At 52.8% G+C, this 20,915-nt stretch overlaps 1 protein-coding gene across 1 annotated transcript in view; it reads right to left on the bottom strand.

The window, feature by feature from the left end:
- TCOF1 (treacle ribosome biogenesis factor 1) overlaps positions 1–19,693 on the bottom strand; it is a 34,448-nt gene extending 14,755 nt beyond the window's left edge. The window contains exons 1-19 of the mRNA XM_087816920.1: positions 19,562–19,693; positions 16,833–16,888; positions 12,500–12,642; positions 11,855–11,928; positions 11,221–11,407; positions 10,575–10,648; positions 8,503–8,721; positions 6,507–6,716; positions 6,072–6,281; positions 5,641–5,850; positions 5,205–5,414; positions 4,769–4,990; positions 4,383–4,592; positions 4,070–4,252; positions 3,679–3,930; positions 3,393–3,590; positions 1,649–1,786; positions 1,322–1,489; positions 983–1,186 (exon numbers count right to left, since the gene is read on the bottom strand). Of these exons, the coding sequence (XP_087673046.1) occupies positions 983–1,186; positions 1,322–1,489; positions 1,649–1,786; positions 3,393–3,590; positions 3,679–3,930; positions 4,070–4,252; positions 4,383–4,592; positions 4,769–4,990; positions 5,205–5,414; positions 5,641–5,850; positions 6,072–6,281; positions 6,507–6,716; positions 8,503–8,721; positions 10,575–10,648; positions 11,221–11,407; positions 11,855–11,928; positions 12,500–12,642; positions 16,833–16,888; positions 19,562–19,669 (3,276 nt within the window). The 5' untranslated portion in view covers positions 19,670–19,693. The remainder of the gene's footprint in view (positions 1–982; positions 1,187–1,321; positions 1,490–1,648; positions 1,787–3,392; positions 3,591–3,678; positions 3,931–4,069; positions 4,253–4,382; positions 4,593–4,768; positions 4,991–5,204; positions 5,415–5,640; positions 5,851–6,071; positions 6,282–6,506; positions 6,717–8,502; positions 8,722–10,574; positions 10,649–11,220; positions 11,408–11,854; positions 11,929–12,499; positions 12,643–16,832; positions 16,889–19,561) is intronic.
- Between the last annotated feature and the right edge of the window lie 1,222 nt (positions 19,694–20,915).

Below are 20,915 nucleotides of genomic sequence, written 5' to 3'. Positions count from 1 at the left end.
AGTGAAGGCCCACCAATCACTATCAGCCCAGCCAGCAAAGTGAGGCTGTTTCCAATTTCTCAGAAGCTAGAACCCCAGCTCTATTCTGGTGGGCCCCACCCCAGGCTTTGGGAAGGGTGGCCCCTTCTCCCAGCAAATCATGGGAACTGCAGCCCCCTCATCAGTGAGTGGCTTTGGGAGGGAGCAGGGTGAAGGGAGCTTGTGCTTTAGATCTGGACAAGACGACAAGGTGAAGGGAAGTTGGCTGGGGGATTTCCTAGCTTTTTAGGAGATGATGCAGCCCTGTTGTGACAATGAGGCAGGTGGAGCAGGGTTGGAAGAAATCTGGGTCACCAGTAATGTTGAGGGAAGGAACCATCTCTACAGTAGCTTCACTCTAGGGACTTGGTACACCATGAGATAACCAATCCCCTTACTACCTAAACTCTTATGAATTAGGCTTTCTTCCATAGATTAGGACATCCTTATAGATACAGCAACTCATTTAAAACTTAAACAAACAAACAAAGCCACATAAGCCAAAATATGGCTGGGATCCTTGTTATCTTAGTTTGGCAACTAGGCCTCCACCATAAATGTTACCGGTAATAAGCAACTAGAAGTGACTGTTGCCTGACAGCTGTCCTTTGCTAACCAACCCAACTGACTTCATATCCCCTCCTCCATGACCCTGTGACATCTTTGGGTTCTTGGCCTCAAGTGCCTTGGTGGGAGTTTCTGGCCCAGCCTTTCATGGGCCTGGTGTGCCCACTCAAACTGTGAATGCCTTGGTAGCTACGGGAGTGCCGAGGACACCTTTCATCGGGAAGGCCTTGGTTTGGGGAAGTTTTACAGAAGGTGCCACTGAAGGAGACGTGGAAGACATCTTGGAGGCAGAGCCTTCACCCGGTCTTCCTTCCCTACCTGGCCCCGAGCCCAAGTTCTGACCGAAGAATGGGCAGCGGTGGCCTGGCACTGTAGCTGCTTCCTCACTAGGTCTCACCTGAGCTGGGGTCACAGCTCCCGGAGCCTCCCCATCGCTGTCCGACTCCTCGCTGCTGCTCTCTGAGTCTTCCTCCCTCTTCCTAGCCTGGGCGGCTGTGGGTCCTGTCTTCCCAGGGGGTAGAGGGGCAGCCCCTTTCCTGGGGGACCCCTTGGTGGGGGCCAAGGCAGTTCTGACCTGGGTGATCTTCCCTGAGGGTTTTGCCTGGAGTGACAGAAACAGAATCAGGGCAGGGAATGCAGAGGGACACAGGAGATGGATGGGCACACGTAGTTGTGCTGCGGGGGCTCCTGACAGAGAGGGAGCACAGGGCTGCTCTCTGCCCTCCCTGGGCCTCACCGGAGTGGGTGCCTCCCGTTCGATGTCCGTCTCTTCCTCACTGCTCTCCGAGTCGTCCTTGACGGGCCCTGGGGCCTGGGCTGCTGCTGCCTTCCCCACAGCAGGCATGGACACCTGGCCCCTCACCGGGACGGCACTGCTCTGGGGTGCTCTCGAGGGTGGCTTTACCTAAATTGTGAGGAGGTGAAGGTATTGAGGAAAGAAGTGGACAGCAGTTTCTTTTTAGGTTAAACCCCACCCACAGTGTGATTGTGGCGACGTGGCTCTGCCTGTGCAGGGCTCTTTGCTCCATCCCCAGCACCTTCCGGGGCTTCTGGTCCCACTTGCCTTGGCCGGGGACCTCTGTTTGGCTTGAGCAGCTGCAGTGACCACTTTCCCAGGAGCTGATGCTGCCCCTTTGGCTGAAGCCACTCTGGTGGAAGCGGGGTTGGTTTTGGTCTGAGCGGTTTTCACTGAGGCCTTCACCTGGAAGGAAAAAGGGAAACATGGAAGGGAAAAGGTGAAATGCGGTAGAGATGTCAGCCAAGAACACTGACTCTGGAGTCGGATGTCTGAGTTTGGATTCTGGTGCCTCCATTTAATAGCTGTGTGAACCTGGGCACACCATCCGACCTTGCTGGGCTTCAGTGTCGTCCTCTGTAAAATAGGGATAATAATAAGGCCTACCCACAGTGTTTAACAGTAAGACCCCAAAACCATAGCCATTTCTATGGCTGGAAAAGTTTTGGCCAAAATGTGGCAGAAGAAAGTGAGAAAGGCAAACAGGCTTTTGAGGCAGGCACTCTGGGGCCCGGGCCCAGCTCTGACCCTCACTGGGTGGTTGAGCTGGAGCACATTACCAAACAACTCTGTTAAACTCCAATTTGCTTCTCCAGAAACCAACATAAATGAACACCCATGGTATAGCTGGGAGGCTCAGATGGGAAGACAAATATTTAAGTGATCGGCACACTGAAACTTGCTCTGGAATGTGTCCACAGCTTGGAAAAAGGGGTAGGAGCCTGCTAGGCCAAGACTCAGGAGGGCCCATGTATAATTTAAAACCTCAGTGGAGGAATCACAGGGCCCTGGGTCCCACAAGGTAACTGAGAGGGGGACAAAAAAAAAAATCCAAAGAAATGTGTGCTCTGGTACAGGGAAAAGAGAAATGACTAATTTCTGAGTGGTTATTGAAAAAAAAGCAACAATTAAAAATAATAAACGGTGGGTGGGTGAGTGCAGGGAGTGAGCTATCTTCACTTCTCCCAGTTCTTCCAGGCTGGGAGATGACTTGATTCTGCTGCACAGCAGCCTGATCACCCTCAGGGAGATGAGAGCTGGCTGTGTGCAGGCCCCTTGCTAGGTGTGGCAGGTGAGATTTTTGTTAAATTCTCAATGCTGTAAGGGTTGATTTCCAATTTAGAGAGGAGTAAACAGAGGCCCTGATGGATTACATCACTTTTTAGGGACTTGAACCCCAGCACCAACCCCTCACTGTTTGCTCTTCCTACACCGTCTTCCCAGTGATCCCACCAGAATGCTCTGCTTGGGGTAACTCACCCAAGCCAGGCACTCTCCCACCCCTGGCCTTTGCATAGGTTGGGGTTTCTCTGGAACAGTCCATGCCACCTGGCCAACTCAGCACACAGTGTAGATACCACCTCCTCCAAGAGGCCTTCCCTCCTGAAAAACTCCTTGATTGTGTTCTGCTAGCCCAGGTACGCACTCTCTATTTCAGCCCTATCACACCATGTTGGAATAATCTGTGTACATGTCCATGCCCCCCTTCTAGGCTGGAAACTCAGGTCTGGGGTCACAGGAGTTCCAGACAGGAGAGCACCTGGAAGATGGGGTACTCAAAAGAGCCTACGGAAAGCATGAGGAATCTCAGTGGGAGCTCAAAAGGCCATGCAGGAGACTGGGAGCCCTGATGGGCAGGAGACAAAAGAGTAGAGTGGGGAATGAGGCTGAGCTGACTGCCCCTGCGACTTCTGCACACCTGGGGACAACAGCAGAGCTCAGACAAGCACATCCTCAGCCCTGTCCCAGGCACTGATATGGTTAGGATGGACAGGCTTCTCCTAGGCCTCACCTGTGTTGGAGCCGAGGCAGCCTCCTCACTGTCTGATTCTTCCTCACTGCTCTCTGAGTCTTTGTGTGTCTCAGCTTTGACCTGGGCCACAGCAGGCCCTGCCTTTCCAGGGGGTACCAGGGTGGTGCCTTGCCCTGAGGGCCCTTTGCTGGATGCTGAGGTAGCTTTCATTGGGAGGCTTTTCCCTACAGACTTAGCCTAGAATGACATGGAAGAGAACTGTCACAGGAACTCAAAGGACCACAAGGGGGTCGGGCCCGAGTCAGCCAAGCACACTTGGCCTCACCTGTCCCCCTGCTATGGCAGGAGCTGTCTCCTCCTCACTCTCTGATTCCTTGCTGCTTAAAGAGCCCTCCCCTGACCTCTGGGTGCCCCTGGCCACAGCTGGGGATGACATGCAGGCTGGCAAAGTCACTGTTCCTGCTTTCCAGGGGGCTGGTGTACCCACTTGCACTGCAGGGACCTTGGCAGATGCAGGGGTAATGGGAGTGCCCTTCCTTGGGGAGGCCTTGATCTGAGTTTTCACAACCAGTTTTGCCTGAGGGGACACAGGAGTTAGAATCCTGGACTCTGAACCTCCACTCTCCTGGCGGGAAGCTCACTGCTGTCCTTCCCCACAGCTCCCTGTGGAGCCGACCAGTGGGGCCACTCAGGGTCATGCTATGTTGCAACCTCACCTGGGCTGGAGTCATGGCTGAGGATGCCTCCTCCTCACTGTCTGACTCCTCCTTGATGTTCTCCAAGCCCTCCTTGGACCTTTTGACCTTGACCTGAGTGGCTTCAGGCCCTGACTTCTGAGGGGCTCCCTTGATGGGACCTGAGGCAGATCCAACCCTGAGAACTAGCCCAGAGGACTTATCCTGGAATGAGATACATGGGGTCAGGGGAGGGAGCCCAAAGCATGTCTGTGTGCAGACACAAGAGACTGACAGGGCTCTGGCACTGGGGGGAATGGAGTGGGGGAAAGAGCCTTATAGGCAGGGGCCTTACCTGGGTGGAGGCCAGAGCTGCTGGCGCCTCCTCACTGTCCTCACTGTCCGACTCCTCGCTGCTGCTCTCAGAGTCCTCCTCCTGCTTCCGGGCCTGAGCCAAGGTGGCTGCAGACCCTGCCTTCCCAGCAGGTGCTGGGACAGTGCCTTTCCCAGATGGTCCTGTGGCTGAGGCGGCTCTGCCCTGGGAGTTCTTCCCCAAGAGCTTTGCCTGGGAGTGACAAAGAACAGGGTTAGGGCAGGGGACCCACAGAGGAGATATGTGTGTAGAAAGATAGAAGGTGAGTAGGCAAATGGGGCACCAGGGCTCTAGGTGCAGAGGGGAGAACAAGTCCACAGGTGGCTCTGCAGGCAGGGCGCAGGCCATGTAGTGTCCTCCAGCCTCACCTGAGCCAGGTTTGAAGTTACAGGCAACGCAGCTGGTGCCTCCTCCTCACTGTCTGAGTCCTCGCTGCTGCTCTCAGAGTCCTCCTCTGGCCTCTCTGCCTTGGCCTGGGCAGCTGCAGGCGCTGCCTTCCCAGGGGGTGCTGGGACAGCCCCTTTCCTAGAGGACTCCTTGGCGGGAGCTGAGGCAGCTTTAACCTGTGTGGTTTTCCTCAAGGGCTTTGCCTGGAGTGAGAGAAGTGGAATCAGGGGAGGCAGCCCAGAGAGTGGATGTAAAGAGACACAAGAGAACACACAGGAAATGACACCACACACATCACACTGTAAGAAGGGGTGGGCAGGGCTCTGAGCATGCCTGGGGCTCCTGTGGAATGGGAGACAGTCCTCAGAAAGCCTTCCAGGACGGGAACAGGCTTGGGCTCTCCTTCCCAGGCCTCACCTGAAGGGAGGTATTGGCAGCTGGTGCCTCCTCCTCACTGTCTGAGTCCTCGCTGCTGCTCTCCGAATCGTCCTCTGGCCTCCCTGCCTTGGCCTGGGCAGCTGCAGATCCTGCCTTCCCAGGGGATGCTGGGACAGCCGCTTTCCTAGGGGACTCCTTGGTGGGGGCTGACGCAGCTTTGACCTGGGTGGCTTTCCCTGAGGGCTTTGCCTAGAGCGAGAGAAGCAGAATCAGGGGAGGCAGCCCAGAGAGTGAATGTGAGGAGAAGCAGGAGACCACATGGGGCTAACACCCCCCCCACACTCACACACACCACACAGTGAGGGGTGGCAGCAGGGCTCTGAGCACGCCTGGGGCTCTTTTGCAGGGGAGACCAAGTCTCCAGAATGCCTTCTGGGGCGGGGCACAGGAGTGGGCTCTCCTTCCCAGGCCTCACCTGAAGGGAGGTGTTGGCAGCTGGCGCCTCCTCCTCACTGTCTGAGTCCTCGCTGCTGCTCTCCGAGTCGTCTTCTGGTCTCCCTGCCTTGGCCTGGGCAGCTGCAGATCCTGCCTTCCCAGGGGATGCTGGGACAGCTGCTTTCCTAGGGGACTCCTTGGCGGGAGCTGACGCAGCTTTGACCTGGGTGGCTTTCCCTGAGGGCTTTGCCTAGAGCAAGAGAAGCAGAATCAGGGGAGGAAGCCCAGAGGGTGGATGTGAGAAGAGGCAGGAGACCACATGGGGCTAACAACACCTCACAATCACACCACACAGTGAGGGGTGGCAGCAGGGCTCTGAGCACGCCTGGGGCTCTTTTGCAGGGGAGACCAAGTCTCCAGAATGCCTTCTGGGGCGGGGCACAGGAGTGGGCTCTCCTTCCCAGGCCTCACCTGAAGTGACGTGTTGGCAGCTGGCGCCTCCTCCTCACTGTCTGAGTCCTCGCTGCTGCTCTCCGTGTCATCCTCTGGCCTCCCTGCCTTGGCCTGGGCAGCTGCAGATCCTGCCTTCCCAGGGGATGCTGGGACAGCCGCTTTCCTAGGGGACTCCTTGGTGGGGGCTGATGCAGCTTTGACCTGGGTGGCTTTCCCTGAGGGCTTTGCCTAGAGCGAGAGAAGCAGAATTGGGGGAGGCAGCCCAGAGAGTGAATGTGAGGAGAGGCAGGAGACCACATGGGGCTAACACCCCCCCACAATCACACACTCCACACAGTGAGGGGTGGCAGCAGGGCTCTGAGCACGCCTGGGGCTCTTTTGCAGGGGAGACCAAGTCTCCAGAAAGCCTTCTGGGGCGGGGCACAGGAGTGGGCTCTCCTTCCCAGGCCTCACCTGAAGGGAGGTGTTGGCAGCTGGCGCCTCCTCCTCACTGTCTGAGTCCTCGCTGCTGCTCTCCGAGTCGTCCTCTGGTCTTCCTGCCTTGGCCTGGGCAGCTGCAGATCCTGCCTTCACAGGGGATGCTGGGACAGCCGCTTTCCTAGGAGACTCCTTGATGCAGGCTGAGGCAGCTTTAACCTGGGGGGTTTTCCCCGAGGCCTTCCCCTAAGAAAAGAGAAAGGGCAATTGGTTCACTTCCTCCTGAAAACCCTCTGGCAACACCTTCAGGATAAAGCCGAGGCCGTAGTGGGGCACTCAGGACCCCCTGCTTCTCTCCTCACTCCCCACTTTGACTGATGCTCTGACCTGCCCTGCCAGTGCCACACTCTGTAATTCCTGAGGCACACTGCACCTGGCCATCATGGACTCCTCCTCTGGGTCCCAGACAGACACCAGTTGCTTATGACAGTTGTCCCTGATGCTCCGGCACTGCCCCACAGTTGCCCTGCACTCAGGGTGCTATAGCCTGTCCCTGATGGGCTGCTCCATCAACGAGAAAGCTCTGTGAGCACAGCCACCGTGTCGGCTGCTGCACCCTTAGTGCTGCTGACCCCAGTTCGTATCTGACTGGGCTCCGGGGAGGAAGCATGCAGAGGCCCAGCGGGAGGAAGGAACTGGAGGAGGGAGCACGCAAAGGCCCAGAGGGAAGGAGGAACCAGAGAAGCCTGGATGTGGTGAACAGAGAGGCAGTCCAAAAGTGAAGAGGGGACAGAGTGAGGCTCTCCCTGAGCTTTCTACACATGGACAGCACGAGGACCCCTGGGAGGCGTCTTGGCCTCATGGGGCAAGGCCCCTCGAGCCTGGCCTCCTCCTCACTGACCCACTAACTGACTCCCGCTGGTCTCAGGCTCCGATGTGGCCTCAGGGTTTTGGCAGGGTGGCTATGGGTCTTACTTTTTCAAAGTTTTGAACCAATATGGAGAAAAGTAGGTTTTAGGTAAAAGTCCACATTTGGGTTCCTTCTGAAAAATGGGTGCCAGACAACATGGGGTAGCGCTGGGCACAGCAAAACTGACCTGAGCTGAGGAGCTTCCCCCAGTAGACAGGGTCTGCATACTCGAATCTGTCATAATTCTCGCTCCTACTCCTATGTTGGGGCCTTGGCACTCGCTGTGTTCCCTGCCTGGAATGACTCTCCACATGGCACATGGTCCCCTCCCTTTGCTCCAGGTTTTCAAGCCTTTACACATGTCTCCTCTGTGAGGCATTCCCTGAGCACTCTAGTTTAAATGGCCATTCCTACATGCCTCCCTGCTTTCCTCTTTAGCATTCACTAACATCTAGCAAAGTCTATCTCATTTATCAATCGTTTCCCAGGTACCATCCTGCCTCAGGCCTGGACCTTGGCTCCTGGGGCTCACCTGGACGAACTCAGGGCTCCCACGACTTTTTACCAACACTGTCTGACCCTTCCTCTTCCCACTCTCCTCTCTTATTCCAACAGCTTCCCAGCCTCTCTGGATTTCCCTTGGGAAGTAACCAAAGCCTCAGGGGCTACATCCCCGGCTACCCACCCAGGAGAGGGGGTCCCAACAGATAGAAGGGAACCAAATTGTTGATAGCTATGAAGCCATGATTTGGCCTGAGAACCCAGAGGGCCGAGCAATGAAAACTACTCAAGTCCCTTCACAGCAAGATTAGCAGCCCATTTCCTAGACAGAAAAACTGAGGTAAAGGGGAATTATGGCAGAGTTGGGTACAGTACCTCTCTCTGGGAAGCAGCACTCTAGGTTGCTGCTTAGGCAAGAAGGGCCATTTCCATAGGCAGCTGAAGCAAGTCCAGTTCCCCTTTCCCTTCCCCTTCTCCTTCAAGTTTCACTCCTCTCCCCCTAAATCCCAAGGTGAGTCCTCTCTGCAGGGGAGGTGCTCATTACACAGCTGGGTGCCATGGTACAGCCCCAGGCTGTGGGGACCAAGAGACCACAAGGGGCAGCCATCTGCTGGGCCTCACCTGGTTGAGTTTCCCCACAGGGGCCTTCTTTTCACTCTTGGTGTCCTCCTCGCTGCTCTCCATGTCTTCTTCGGGCTTCTTGGCCCTGCCGGCTAGGGTGGGGGCACCTCCTCTGACTTGGAGTGCCACATTCCCTGCTTTCCCCGGGGCTGGGGCTGCCCTTTTCCCTGGAGACTCCTTGGCAGGGGCTGGTGAAGCTTTGACCTGTGGTGGTTTCACCTGGATCAAGAGGATGGAATTAGGAAATTATAATCCTTATCCCAGGAGGGTACAAGATGCTCCACAGTTTATAAAGCTCCCTCAAATAACCCCGAGACAGATACTGTTGTCACACCCATTTTCCAGAAGGGACAAGTATCTCTGAGAGGTTAACTTACTCAAGACTAATATTAAGGGGCAGAACAGTGACTGAAACCATGTCTGTGCCACTTTGGGGGCAGAACTTTCAACCACTGTGCTCCTCTGCCACCCAGGACACAGGGTCTAGCACACAGGGGGCAGCCTCTCTCCATTAGGAAAGCAATCCTCGTCTGCCTCTTCAACTACAGCATCTGATTGTTGTGGCCATCCCGAGGGCTAGGGGGCCAGGATCTGAACACCAATCTTGCCACTGGATTGCTGGGGGGCCTTGGGCACATTCTTTCCCTCTCTAGGCTTTCTTAGACTTCTGAAAGTCTGACACGTCCAAGGCAGGTAATGCCCTACCTCCATCTCTGTCAGTGAGACCTCACTTGACCCTGGGTTTCTGGGGCAGCCATCTCCTCAATCCCAAACCCTTCCTTGCTGCTGCTGGAGCCCTACCCAGGCCTCTGGCCCCCAAGGTCACGTGTTTAACTGCTGTTTCCCAGGGCATCCTTATGGCTAGCTGTATCTAGGGCCCAAAGGTGGGGATGGAAAGCGGATAGCACCTGAAGCTATGCCTGCTCTAGATGCGGGTGAGGCCTCCACCTTCACAGGTTACTAGGGGAGGCAGGAGGAGAGGGGGGAAGTACTCTGGGAACCAGATCAATCCATCTTTGAATCTTGCTGGGTTCCTCTCCCAATATCATTCCACTGGGCCCCCTGGTATCAGCTGCCAGCATTTCTCCAATTGCCCCTCCACAGTCTCACTACTTTCATTCTGTTCTCCAATCCATGCCACAACCAGTGAACTTCTTGAAACATAAATCGGATCACCTTACCTCCATGCCTAAAACCCTGCAATGGCTTCTCACGCCCTGATAATAAAACCCCAACTCCTCCTAGTGGTCCTCCTGGTCAGTGGATCTGGCCTGACTGCCCAGCCTACCTCACATCACTTTCCCCCTCATTCACAAAATTGTAGATCAGCATTCCTTAAAAGCAGCAGCCTCTCTTTGTCTCTGTCACTGCCCATGCTGTCCCCTCTGTCTGCGTCATGTTCCTCTCATTCCCCCTCATGGCTCTCTACATTTTCCCGTCATAGCAACCATCACCAATGTAAATTTCTAAAGGACCCTCCACTTCCCCACAGTAGCAGGAGCCCTGCCTTTCTACCTTATTACCACTATACCCTAGGCCTGGCACTTGGCAGATGTACCGTAAGAAATGACTTCCCAGTCACAGTTCAGAGAAGACACAAGGCCCCAGACTAAGACCTGCCCATCTCTGGCCAAGCGCCTAGGCCTGACATTCACCAGCGGGCTCAGAACCCCTTCAACAAACTCACCCCACTCTCCCCGACCACACTATAGGACAGCCACCGCCTATCCCTGGGCCTTTGCTTGTGCAGCTCTTCCTGCTTGAACACCTTTCCCCAACATTCCTCCCCTTTGGTGAAGCCCCCATAAGTCAAGGCCCTGTGCCACCTCTCCCAGGAAGCCTTCCTTATCTCACAGACAAATGGCTCCTCTCCCCAACAACCCTAAACCTTTCTCAGGCCCAGAGTACAATGCACAGCACCCAATCCCCTCCCCTCCCCGAGCTTCAGCCTTTCCAGCTCCCGGTCACCCTGATACTTGCTGAACTGATCTGGTCCCACTGGTCTGTGAAGCCAGGCTCTTGGGAGGGTTAAAGGTTTGCAGGGGCAGCTCTTGAGGGTGGGTTGCAATTACCTCCACGTCCGACTCATTGCTTAAGCTGGAGGTATCCTCGCTGGAGCTGTTGACCTGGTTCACTGATGCTATTCCTAAGGGATGAACAGAGAGGGTACTGAGGCCATCCTTCCCAGACCCACCCTCACTCCGCCACACCAGCTAATCAGAGCCAGGTGCTGAGCATTCGAGCCTCATTCAGCTCCACCATCTCTTGAAGCTCCACAGTTGAGGTGCATTCTACTCATATCCCTGTTTCTGCACACCTCTGAGGCCCTGCTAAGGGTATAATAGGTCCTAACATGGCAGCCAGCTTAGAAAAATCTCCTTCTACCATTGAGGCAGGCAGGGCAAACGCCTATTTTACATGAGAAACAGTGGCAAACCCAGGCCTCTCAGTTTAGTATCTAAGCCTCCGAGGTGGCCCTTGCACCTACCTGAGAGCAATAAACCAGAAAATGCTCCACCCCCACCCAGGCCACTCAACTTCCTCAGCAAAGCCCGATGCATCCCTGTGGTTGACTGTCCCTCACCAAGGGGAGGGGAAAATGGCCTGAGGTGAAGGGCCCTCGTCATGGAGACAAGCCTCTGAATTCCAGAATGTCCCAGAACTGGACAAAGCAGTACCCAGGCCTGCCTCCCCAGCCCCACTCAGGGTGCTTCTCACCAGGTCTGGTAGTGGTTCTGTGTGTTGGGGCACTGCCCGACGACTTAGTTTCTGATACCAGGATGGTGTTTGCTGAGGGCCCTGCTGACTTTCTGGGTGACTTGCCGGACAGAAGGTGGGCCGCTGCCTTCCCGGAGGCAGGGTGTGGTGTGGAGTTCACGGTCTTGTCGACTTTCTTGGTCTTTGCCTACAGAGAACAAGTAGGGTCCAGTCCAGTGAACTAAGAACAGACCACACCTGAACCGAGCTCCTCCACTCCCTAGCTGTGTGAGTTTGGACAAATCACCTCCCTACCTCTCTGGTTCCTCACCTTTAAAGTGGGGTTAATAATGGTGCCTCCCCTCACAGAAATGTGAAGTGAACCAGGCTCCCATTCTGGGAACACAGTTGTTACTAAGTGGTCAGTGGCAGTTTGTTGTGGTTAGTATCATTATTTCATAACTATTGTTACAGAAAAGGAAACTGAGGCCCAGTGTGGTGGAAGGACTCACCAAGATCACACAGCTGGTAACTCAGGCTGAGATTTGAATCCAGGCAATTAACCACAACCCTGTCCTTCTCTGACACAGGAGACTGTCCCCTACAGGGCACTTGCACTCTTACAGGTAACAGCTTGGAACGTGGTCCTACTCACCGTAGCTTTTTCTTTCACGCTTGATGGCAAAACCGTCCCCACGGCTGAGGAGTTAGTGGATGCTGGTCTTGGGACTACAAAACACAAACACCCACTGGATGAGCTAAGTGAGCCTTTTCTTATTTAAGAGCAGCAAACAGGTTTCCGCTCACCTAAGAACTGATGTGGCTGCCTGGGGCTGGATAAGGATCTGAGGCTGAGCCCAGATTTGTGGGAAAGAACTCTGGGGTACATTAGCCACATCCACCAGGAGCAAGAGAAAGGCCAAATGAAAGCTACATGTTTGCAGCCTCGATGGAGTTCCGACTGCCTGGTGACGAGACAGAGGCCCCCAGAGGAAAGGACTGGCTGGCTCACAGTACCGCTGCATGCTACCAAGAAGGCACTGGGGACACAATGTCTGGCACAGAGGGATGGCTCAAATAAGTACTGAAACAGACAGGCAGGCCCTTCTGATCTTCTGCCTAAAAGGTCCTGGTCTTCCCTGGGCTCGTGCAAGGAGAAGCTAGAGGCAGCCCCCCAGGAATAATCAACTACCTAAGAGCCTGGTCCCAAAAGGTGTTGGGCCCTGGGCTGAGCCTCACAGGCACCAACGATGGGAGGCCCCCTCGCCCCCCAGCAGCACCCAGCATGCAGGGCTCTTACAGGCTTTGGCGGTTTGAGCTACCGCTGCTTCCTCCTCCTCTTCGGAGCTCTCCGAGGTGCTAATGGGGTCTGATACCCGGGCCGCCTTGGCCTGCAGTGCGGCATCTTCCTCTGCCTTCCGCTTCCGGCCAACCTCTGAGGTTCTGCAGGACAAGGGAGACTGGCTGTACCAACTGGTGACAAGGACCACTCCAGGATATCTGAAAAGAAAGACCTTCCCACATCCTCCCACCTCTCCAAAGAAAATATGCATAAAGAGAGTTTAGCCCGGCTGGTGTGGCTTAGTGGATTGAGCGTTGTCCCATGCACCGAGAGGTCACAGGTTCAGTTCCCGGTCAGGCACATGCCCCGGTTTCGGGCTCCCCAGTAAGGGGCTTACGGGAGGCAGCCAATCGGTTTCTCTCATTAACACATTGTATGCGGGAAACGTATTTATACGTTTTACGTTGACTGGTAGCAGAGCGCGCGATAAAAACTACCCGCAAACAATGTTAATGTTTCTATCTCTCTCCCTCTCCCTTCCTTTCTCTAAAAAAATCAATAAAAACATTTCTTTTGCTCAATGTTGCTAATCATCAGAGAGATGCAAATTAAAACCACAATGAGGTATCACTTCACGCCGGTAAGAATGGCTGCCATCAACAAATCAACAAATGACTTGTGCTGGCGAGGGTGTGGAGAAAGGGGAACCCTAGTACACTGTTGGTGGGAAGCAGACTGGTGCAGCCACTATGGAAAACAGTATGGAGGTTCCTCAAAAAATTAAAAATGGAACTGCCTTTTGACCCAGTGATCCCACTTCTAGGAATATATCCTAAGAATCCTGAAACACTAATCAGAAAGAATATATGCACCCCCATGTTCATAGCATAGTTTACAATAGCTAAGATCTGGAAACAGCCCAAGTGCCCATCAGTAGATGAGTGGATAAAAAAGCTGTGGGACATTTACACCATGGAATACTACGCAGCTGTAAAAAGAAGGATCTCGTGCCCTTTGGGACAGCATGGATGGACTTGGAGAATATTATACTAAGAGAAATAAGCCAGGCAGAGAAAGACAAACCACATGATCTCACTTATACGTGGAATCTAAAGAACTTAATAAACTGATGAACAGAATAGATTCAATGACATGGAAGCATAGATCAGACTGAGCAATGTCAGAGGGATGGAGGAGGGTGGGTGGGTGGAGGGGGAGAGAGTAACCAAAAATTTATATGCATATTTGCACAACCCAAAGACACGGACAATGGTGGGGAGAGGGACAGGGTGGAATGGGTCATTGGAGAGAAAGAGGGACACCTGTAATATTTTAAACAAAAATAAAATTTAAAAAAATAAATAAGGAGAGTTTAAACAGCCCTGGCAGGTGTGGCTCTGTGGTTAGAGCATCAGCCCAGGCACCACAGGGTTGAGGGTTCGATTCCAGGTCAAGGGCACGAACCTGGGTTGCAAGTTTGAGGGGTGTGTGCAGGAGGCAACTAATCGATGTGTCTCTCTCACATTGAGTTTCTCTCTCTCTCTCCCTTTTCCCCTCTCCTTCCACTCTCTCTAAAAATGGGAAAATATCCTTGGGTGAGGATTAACCAAAAAAAGGAGAGAGTTTAAACAACGATGAAGACAGTGTGTAGTTAAAATTCTACATTTTCACTCATTTCATAAAGTGTTTTTTATAATTGTCTAGTAGTCTTCAAGATAATCAGGAATGGTCAATGACATACTAACAGCAGCTAACAGCCGTTGAATGACAGGTGCTAGCACCTGCAGGCACTTCGCAGAGCCATCCAGGCTCCTCCCTCCAGAACTGTCAGCGCCTGCAGTGCCCTCTTCCTAGAAGACTCTGCCCAGGCCTTCCTGTCCTTCAGGCCTGGGCTCCAACACAGCCTCCTCAGAGAGGCCCTCCTTGATCACCCTGCCCTCCTCCCCAAGATATTCTCAGCTCTGTTATCCTGTTTCATTTTCTTCAGAGCACTTTTCTCTCTCCTGTTATTTTACTTACTCCCTGCCTGACACCCTCACTACACAGTACGGTCCGGGGAGGGGACGGGCTGGCAGGAACCTTTTCCAGCTCAATACGGTATCCTTAGTGCACAGCACACTTTTCAAAAAATGAACAACTAAGTGACTTGCCCAGGATCAAAGAGTAGGTCTTTGATTGGTAGGATAGGCACTCAGATGGCTGAGTCCCTGGAACTTTCAAGTATCATTTCTTTGACTCCACCCTCTCACCCGGAGGAGACAGCCCTTGCTCTCCAGTTTCCACAGATATTGCTCTGCCACAGTTTGGGGTGTGCTACTCAGGTCCCTGGTTCCCAGGAAGGTCACCTGTTGAGAATCTCCTATTAAAAACAGGTTTCGTTTATTACATCTATCAATTGTTCTGCTTCTCTCATCCCAAAAGAATGCAAGCTTTACAAGGGAAGGAGTTGTTCTCTTTTGGTTCCCAGTTATATCAAGAACAGTTCTGGCTCATAGTAGGTGCTATAAATTGGGGGTGGGGGGATGCCTCTGATGGCCAGGTTTAGCATTTTATTTACTATTATCTTCATTTTACAGATGAAGACACAGACTCAGGGAAACCGTTGGTCCATGGTCATACAGCTAGTTGCTTGGTTTGAATGTGCCAGGAAGCACGAGGCTAGGTTTCCTGTAGTGGGTATGAATTTCCCGTCTCACTCAGTACCCCTTAATCCACAGAGGCCAGGGGCTGCAAAGGGCTTGTGGTGAAGATCACTGAAGCAGGTCTCCGGGGAAGGAAGTGCTGTGGCTAATACCCAAGACACCTGGACAAGTCAGAGAGGGTGAGAGAGAGGAAGTGCAGGGTGTGCCCTGTGCTTGCTTTGGCAACAGAGAAGAGTCAAGAATTGAGGGCTGACTGGGCTTTTAAAGACTTTGGAAGCAGGGATCTCTTCTATATCATTCCTGCCTTTACTTACATACATCTGATAACAGGGAGTTCACCACTCCCACTGTAGCCTACCTAATTTTTGGATAGCTCTGATAACTACGCACTTGTATTCAGAAGCTGAAACCTCTTCCTAAAGTAGGTACATACAGATCCTACTTCAATCTCCCAGGGCCCCAGAGAACATGCCACAGCCACATCCCTTACAGATGTACAGACAGTGGCCCCCTCACCTGCCCCTTTGCCATCTCTTTTCCATCCTGGACAATTCAGTATTCTCAATGGGACATGACTCCAGGTCCTTCACTCACCTGGTTGATTGTGGTCCGAGTAGTGCACGGAGAGAATACAATTGTTACCTCAATTCTCAAACCATTCCTCTGTTGATACATCCTTGGATTATTTCCCAGTCCTTAAGTATTTAAATGTTACATGTTTCACAGGCATTTCACACTCAATATGTCCTTGAATTTTTTCCCTCTAAATCAGACTCCTTTCCAGCTCCATGCACAAGCCAGATACCTGTGATTCAACTAGATTGCCTCTCCAACCCATCCATAAATCCTGGTTTCATCCCTGAATACTCCTGGAACCCACTTCCTACGTCCTATTACTCCTGTCTCAAGCCCCATCAGCTCTTGCTTGGATGATGATGTCCACAGCCCCAACCAGTCTTGCCAGGCTACAGATTGACCTCACCACTCTGCTTCATCCTTCCATGGCTCCTACTGCTCTTGGGATCAAGACACAACTTCTCACCATGGATGATCGGGCCTTGCATGGGGCGAGTCCTCCTGACTGCCCAGCCTCATCTGCATTGTGCCCATGGCTACAGGCCTCAGCACCAGCAGTTCCTTCTGCTAGGTACACGCCACCTACTTCTCCATACCTTTTGTCTAGTTCACTCCCCCACTCCCTGCAGCTTTCAAATCAAAGGTCATCACAGGGAAGCTTCCCCTAGAACCCCAAATGAGGTTTATGTGGTTTTGGCACCAGGCACCTCTTTTTCGTAATCCTTACTGCCACTATAATTTCACATTCATTCATTTCATTCTTTGATGTATGCCTTCCTCCCTGACTCCAATGTCAACTCCAGGAAAGAAGGAGGCATGTCTGTCTCATGACATCTCCATGCTTAGAAAAGGGCTTGGCATTTATTGTAAGTTTTCAATAAATGTTTATTGATTGAATGAATAACAAATTGCTGAGAAGCTTCTGTCCTTATTGTTATTCAATACTGATAACAGCTCTCAATGTCCTCTCCAATGACCAGACACCCATACATGTGACCTGGCTTCCTGGGGGCGATAACAGTGTCTACAGTGGGCTTTGGGGACAGATTTTAGACCAGATTAGTACCCTAGCTTATTCCAAGCTGAGAGATTGGGGTGTTCCTACTCCACACTTTCAACACTGTTAGACTTACTGTTGCCAGTGCGTATAGATGTCCAGAAGGGTTACAGGCTGAGCCGGGAAACTTTTCTGCAGAGAAGTAAAGAGAGAGCTCCAATTAACCCCCCAGCACAGAAAGGATCCTCTTTGGGCCCAACTCTCCATAAACTCATGACTCGCACAAGTAGGTGGTTTAGAAGGGGGTCTTTTTGTTCTGGAAAATATGTCTGCTTGGCCCTGCCAGTACCACTAAAACCTTGCAGAGACAAACAGGGCAAGTATTTCCAGTTAAAACCTTTTAAGACAACATGTTGGTGAGAGGTGCCTTTGAGACTGGAGTTGGAATGTTCCAGGCTAGGATTAATCCAGCCCCCAGCCTCCCTGGCACTTTCCATGCTTAGAGGCCACAAGACAAGGCTTTTCCCACCCATGACCTTTTAAAAGGCTTTTAAAGGTCAGGTTGGTCAATCTCCCCAGGGCAGAATGAACCACAGCCCAGACACCCGAGGCATCCAGGTGGCATGACTGCAGTCGTTATCCACTGGGAAAGTACTGGAATCAAATGGTGCCGTCCCTTGACAGAAGCAGAGGGAACCAGGTGAAATCCAGGCCTTTGGAGCCAAGGCCAGAGGGCTCACCATCTCTGCAAATATCAAGAACATGGGATGTAGCCCGGCCATGCATGGCTCAGTGGTGGAGCGTCGACCTAGGACCCAGGAGATCGGGGTTCGATTCCCGGTCAGGGCACATGCCCGGGTTGCGGGCTCGATCCCCAGTTGGGGGTGTGCAGGAGGTGGCCGATCAATGACTCTCTCATCATTGATGTTTCTATCTCTCTCTCTCCCTCTTCCTTCCTCTCTCTGAAATCAATAAAGATATATTTAAAAAAGAAGAAAAAAAAGAACATGGGATGTCAAGTGTCCCAAGGAGGCTGAGCGAGCAATGTGCGGAGAAGGCAGAGGGTGTCAGGCATCTGGGCAGAGTGACCAAGAGGGTGCACCTGCAGTCATGCAGAACTCCTCTATTAAATAGCTGGGCTAATCTCTTCACCTCTTCATACTTCAGGTTCCTTCTGTATAACTTGAGGATTACAGTAGTACCCACCTAGCTGGTTGCTAACAGGCCTGCATGAGATAATCTAGTCAGTGCCCAGCACAGTGAGCCAGTAGCACTGAGACTTCAAGTGTCAGTTTCACTTTACTCCACCTCAGGCACACTGTCCTCCTCACTGTCCCTCAAATATGTCAGACCACCCTGGCCCCATCAAGACTTGCTATTCTGTCTGGAATGCTCTTTACTGCTAACTACAGAGCTCCCTCCCTCCCTTCCTTCAGGTCTCTGCGCAAATGTCACCTTCTCAGTGGGGCTTCCTGACCACCCTATTTATAACTGGACATTCCTATCCCCCTTGCCTATCTTATTTTTATAGCTAGCACTTACCATCACCCAACACACTGTATCATTAACTTTTAAAATATTTGTCATCTGTCTGTTCCTGCTAGAATGTACGCTCCATGAGCAGGATACTACTTTTACTTAGGCAAAAGCCCCAAATGAAGACAGGTACTGTCTTTTGCCCCCCCTTTAGCTGTTAAGTGATATAAATGGAGTAAGAAGCGCAACTGAAGTCTAGAGAGTGTTGGAAAAAGCATAGATAATGTCTTAGGGCCCATCACCCTTTAGTCTCTCCAGGAGGTCCTGAGAGCAAGCATCAGGACCATTGCTTCCACTGTAGCCAAAGGGATATTGGCTAACCATTTTACCAGCTTAAAACCATCCAGGGGCTTACCATTGCTCTTCAGATTAAGACCAAACTGCCTATAAGAGGGCTCCAACCAGCACTGCCCCCCCTCCAAGGGACCTCTATCACCCCTCCCTGTACAATGGAATTTCCCAAGGCCAAGAGTCAGCAACAAGTTCCCTCCCACCACAGGGCACTTGCACCTCTGTCTGGAATATCCACCTCCCTTCTGTCAGATCTCAAATCAACACCACTTCCTCAGGAAAACAGTCCTAGATACCCTGACAAGGGCAAACTGCCATCCCTGTCTTAGCACTCTATGCCTCTCATTCTTGGCACTTAATGTAGTGTTGAGTGTACAGTTACTTTTATGATTCTTTGATTTATGTGCATCTCCTCTACTAGACTGTTATCTCTAGAAAGGCTGGGGGACGGTGCTCACCATTTTATGACCAGCACCTTGAGCACCAGATTAACAGTTGCTGAAAGAATGAATGAAGAAATGACTACACCAGAAGTTCGAATCCCAAAGCTGACTGACTCAGTACTGAAGGGCTGTTAAAGGCCTGCGCTCCAGCTCAGTTAAGGGGTCACAGGCCCCTTCTCTTGGCGCTCTCCTTCGCACCCCGCCGCCCCCCCCTGCCCCCCCGACCCCCGGGGCTGGTAGCAATCCACTCCTCAAACTTGCAACTACCTTCTCGCCTTAGGGAGCCGCACCACACCACGTGGCCCGGCACGTAGGAAACTTTAAATCGCCGCAAACAGGAAGAGGGTGGAGAGGTACGGGACGCGGGAATTACAGAGCCCTGCGCGTGGATCACACGTCCCGGCCCGCCCACTGCATACTATGGGGCACCTGAGGCCCAGAGAGCCTGGGAGCCGCAGCGCAGCGCAGGGCAGAGGCTGCGGCTCCTAAGGCCCCCCGTGGGACCCGGCTCTGGGAGCCCGCCAGGGGAAGGAGCGCGGGTTGCCGCTCTCCAGATCTCACACGCGGCCCTCACACGCGGCCCGCACACGCTCACCTGGCAGCTCTGCTCCTTCACTTCCCGCGCGGCGCGCACAAAGCCTGCCTGTAACAGATGCTGGTAGATCAGGGGAAGCAGCTCACGCCGCTTCCTGGCCTCAGCCATGTCCGCGACTTGCGGCCGGTTGGCTCACCTGCACGCCCCCCCTCAGCCCCCGCCCGCGACTTCCCTCGTGCCCTTAGACCTCCCGCGTCCCACTTCCGGCTCCTCGTTAGCCCAGGCCCGTGGCATGCCGGGAAATGTAGTTTTATCTCCTAGAGTAGCCCGCCTGCCCCAGCGGGGGTGAAAGGGGCGGAGGCTCAGAAGGACGCGAGACCGCCCATTGTCGGGGAGGGCGTGGCCAGACCTGACCCCGCCCCTTGGCCGGCCTAGATAAGTGAGTCTCCTTAAATCCTTCAGCCTTGCGCCTTGGAGTTTGTCTTCCACGTTAGCTTTCTCAGGGATGCTACTGGGTTTTATTTATGTCTGAGCATCCTAATCAGCGTGTCTTTCTCCACCCGAACTTCCAGTTACAAACTCAGTTGTTCATGTCACACTTTTTAGGGCTCATGAACTAGAAACCTGTGGATGAAAAAGCACCTGGTACTAACCCTGACAAGCTCAGGGGAGACCTGCGTGGCGGCCTTGCAGACTCAGGAACGGAAAGTAACTGCATAGGAAGGTCTGAAATGAAAACTCCCTAACTAAAGGCAGTTCATGGCATGTAGTCATGTCCTAGGCAGGTAGCTTCCTTGACAAAGGTCAGCCTTTACCTTCACGGAGCTGCCTGTTGTCTTTTTCTGCATCTATGATAACATGCCTGATAACATACCTTTGGAATATCAAAATAATTCCCCCCACACACACACCAGAGCAGAGACCACAGATCCCCTCGTTATTATTATGTTAATTCCCCTCAGCTTTGCCTTTTCCCGCCTCCCTAATCTAACCCCAAAGGATTTCATTTAACCCCTTTACATCTCCTCCTCTGATTATAACGTATAAAATAAGGGGCAAAACTGCTCTTCTGTCTCTGGAGCATTTTCTCCATTCATTGAGATTTTGCTTCCTGGCAATTGTCAGTTTGGCCTAAATAAACTCAAAATTTCTTACAGGTTTGGGCGCTTATGTTGACAAACTACCTGTCATTATCATTCATTCACTGAGCAAAGCCTTCCTGAGCACAGTACCTGGAGCTACCCTGGGCTATAGAACGGGAGGGGTGGTGAAAAGACGAATAAGGCATGGCGACTGCTCAAAGTGCACAGGGACGAGACACGGTAACCAAGCAACTAGGATTCAATGCCTTATGTGCATTGGCCGGGGCAGGCAGAGCCTGTGGGAGCAGGGATGAGGGGCATCCAGAGAGACA

This window comes from Miniopterus natalensis, chromosome 4 (assembly GCF_054644295.1).
Source record: "Miniopterus natalensis isolate mMinNat1 chromosome 4, mMinNat1.hap1, whole genome shotgun sequence".
Classification (NCBI taxonomy): Eukaryota; Metazoa; Chordata; class Mammalia; order Chiroptera; family Miniopteridae; genus Miniopterus; species Miniopterus natalensis.
The sequence above is the reverse complement of the archived record's forward strand: the minus strand, read 5'-3'. Positions and strand labels throughout refer to the sequence as shown.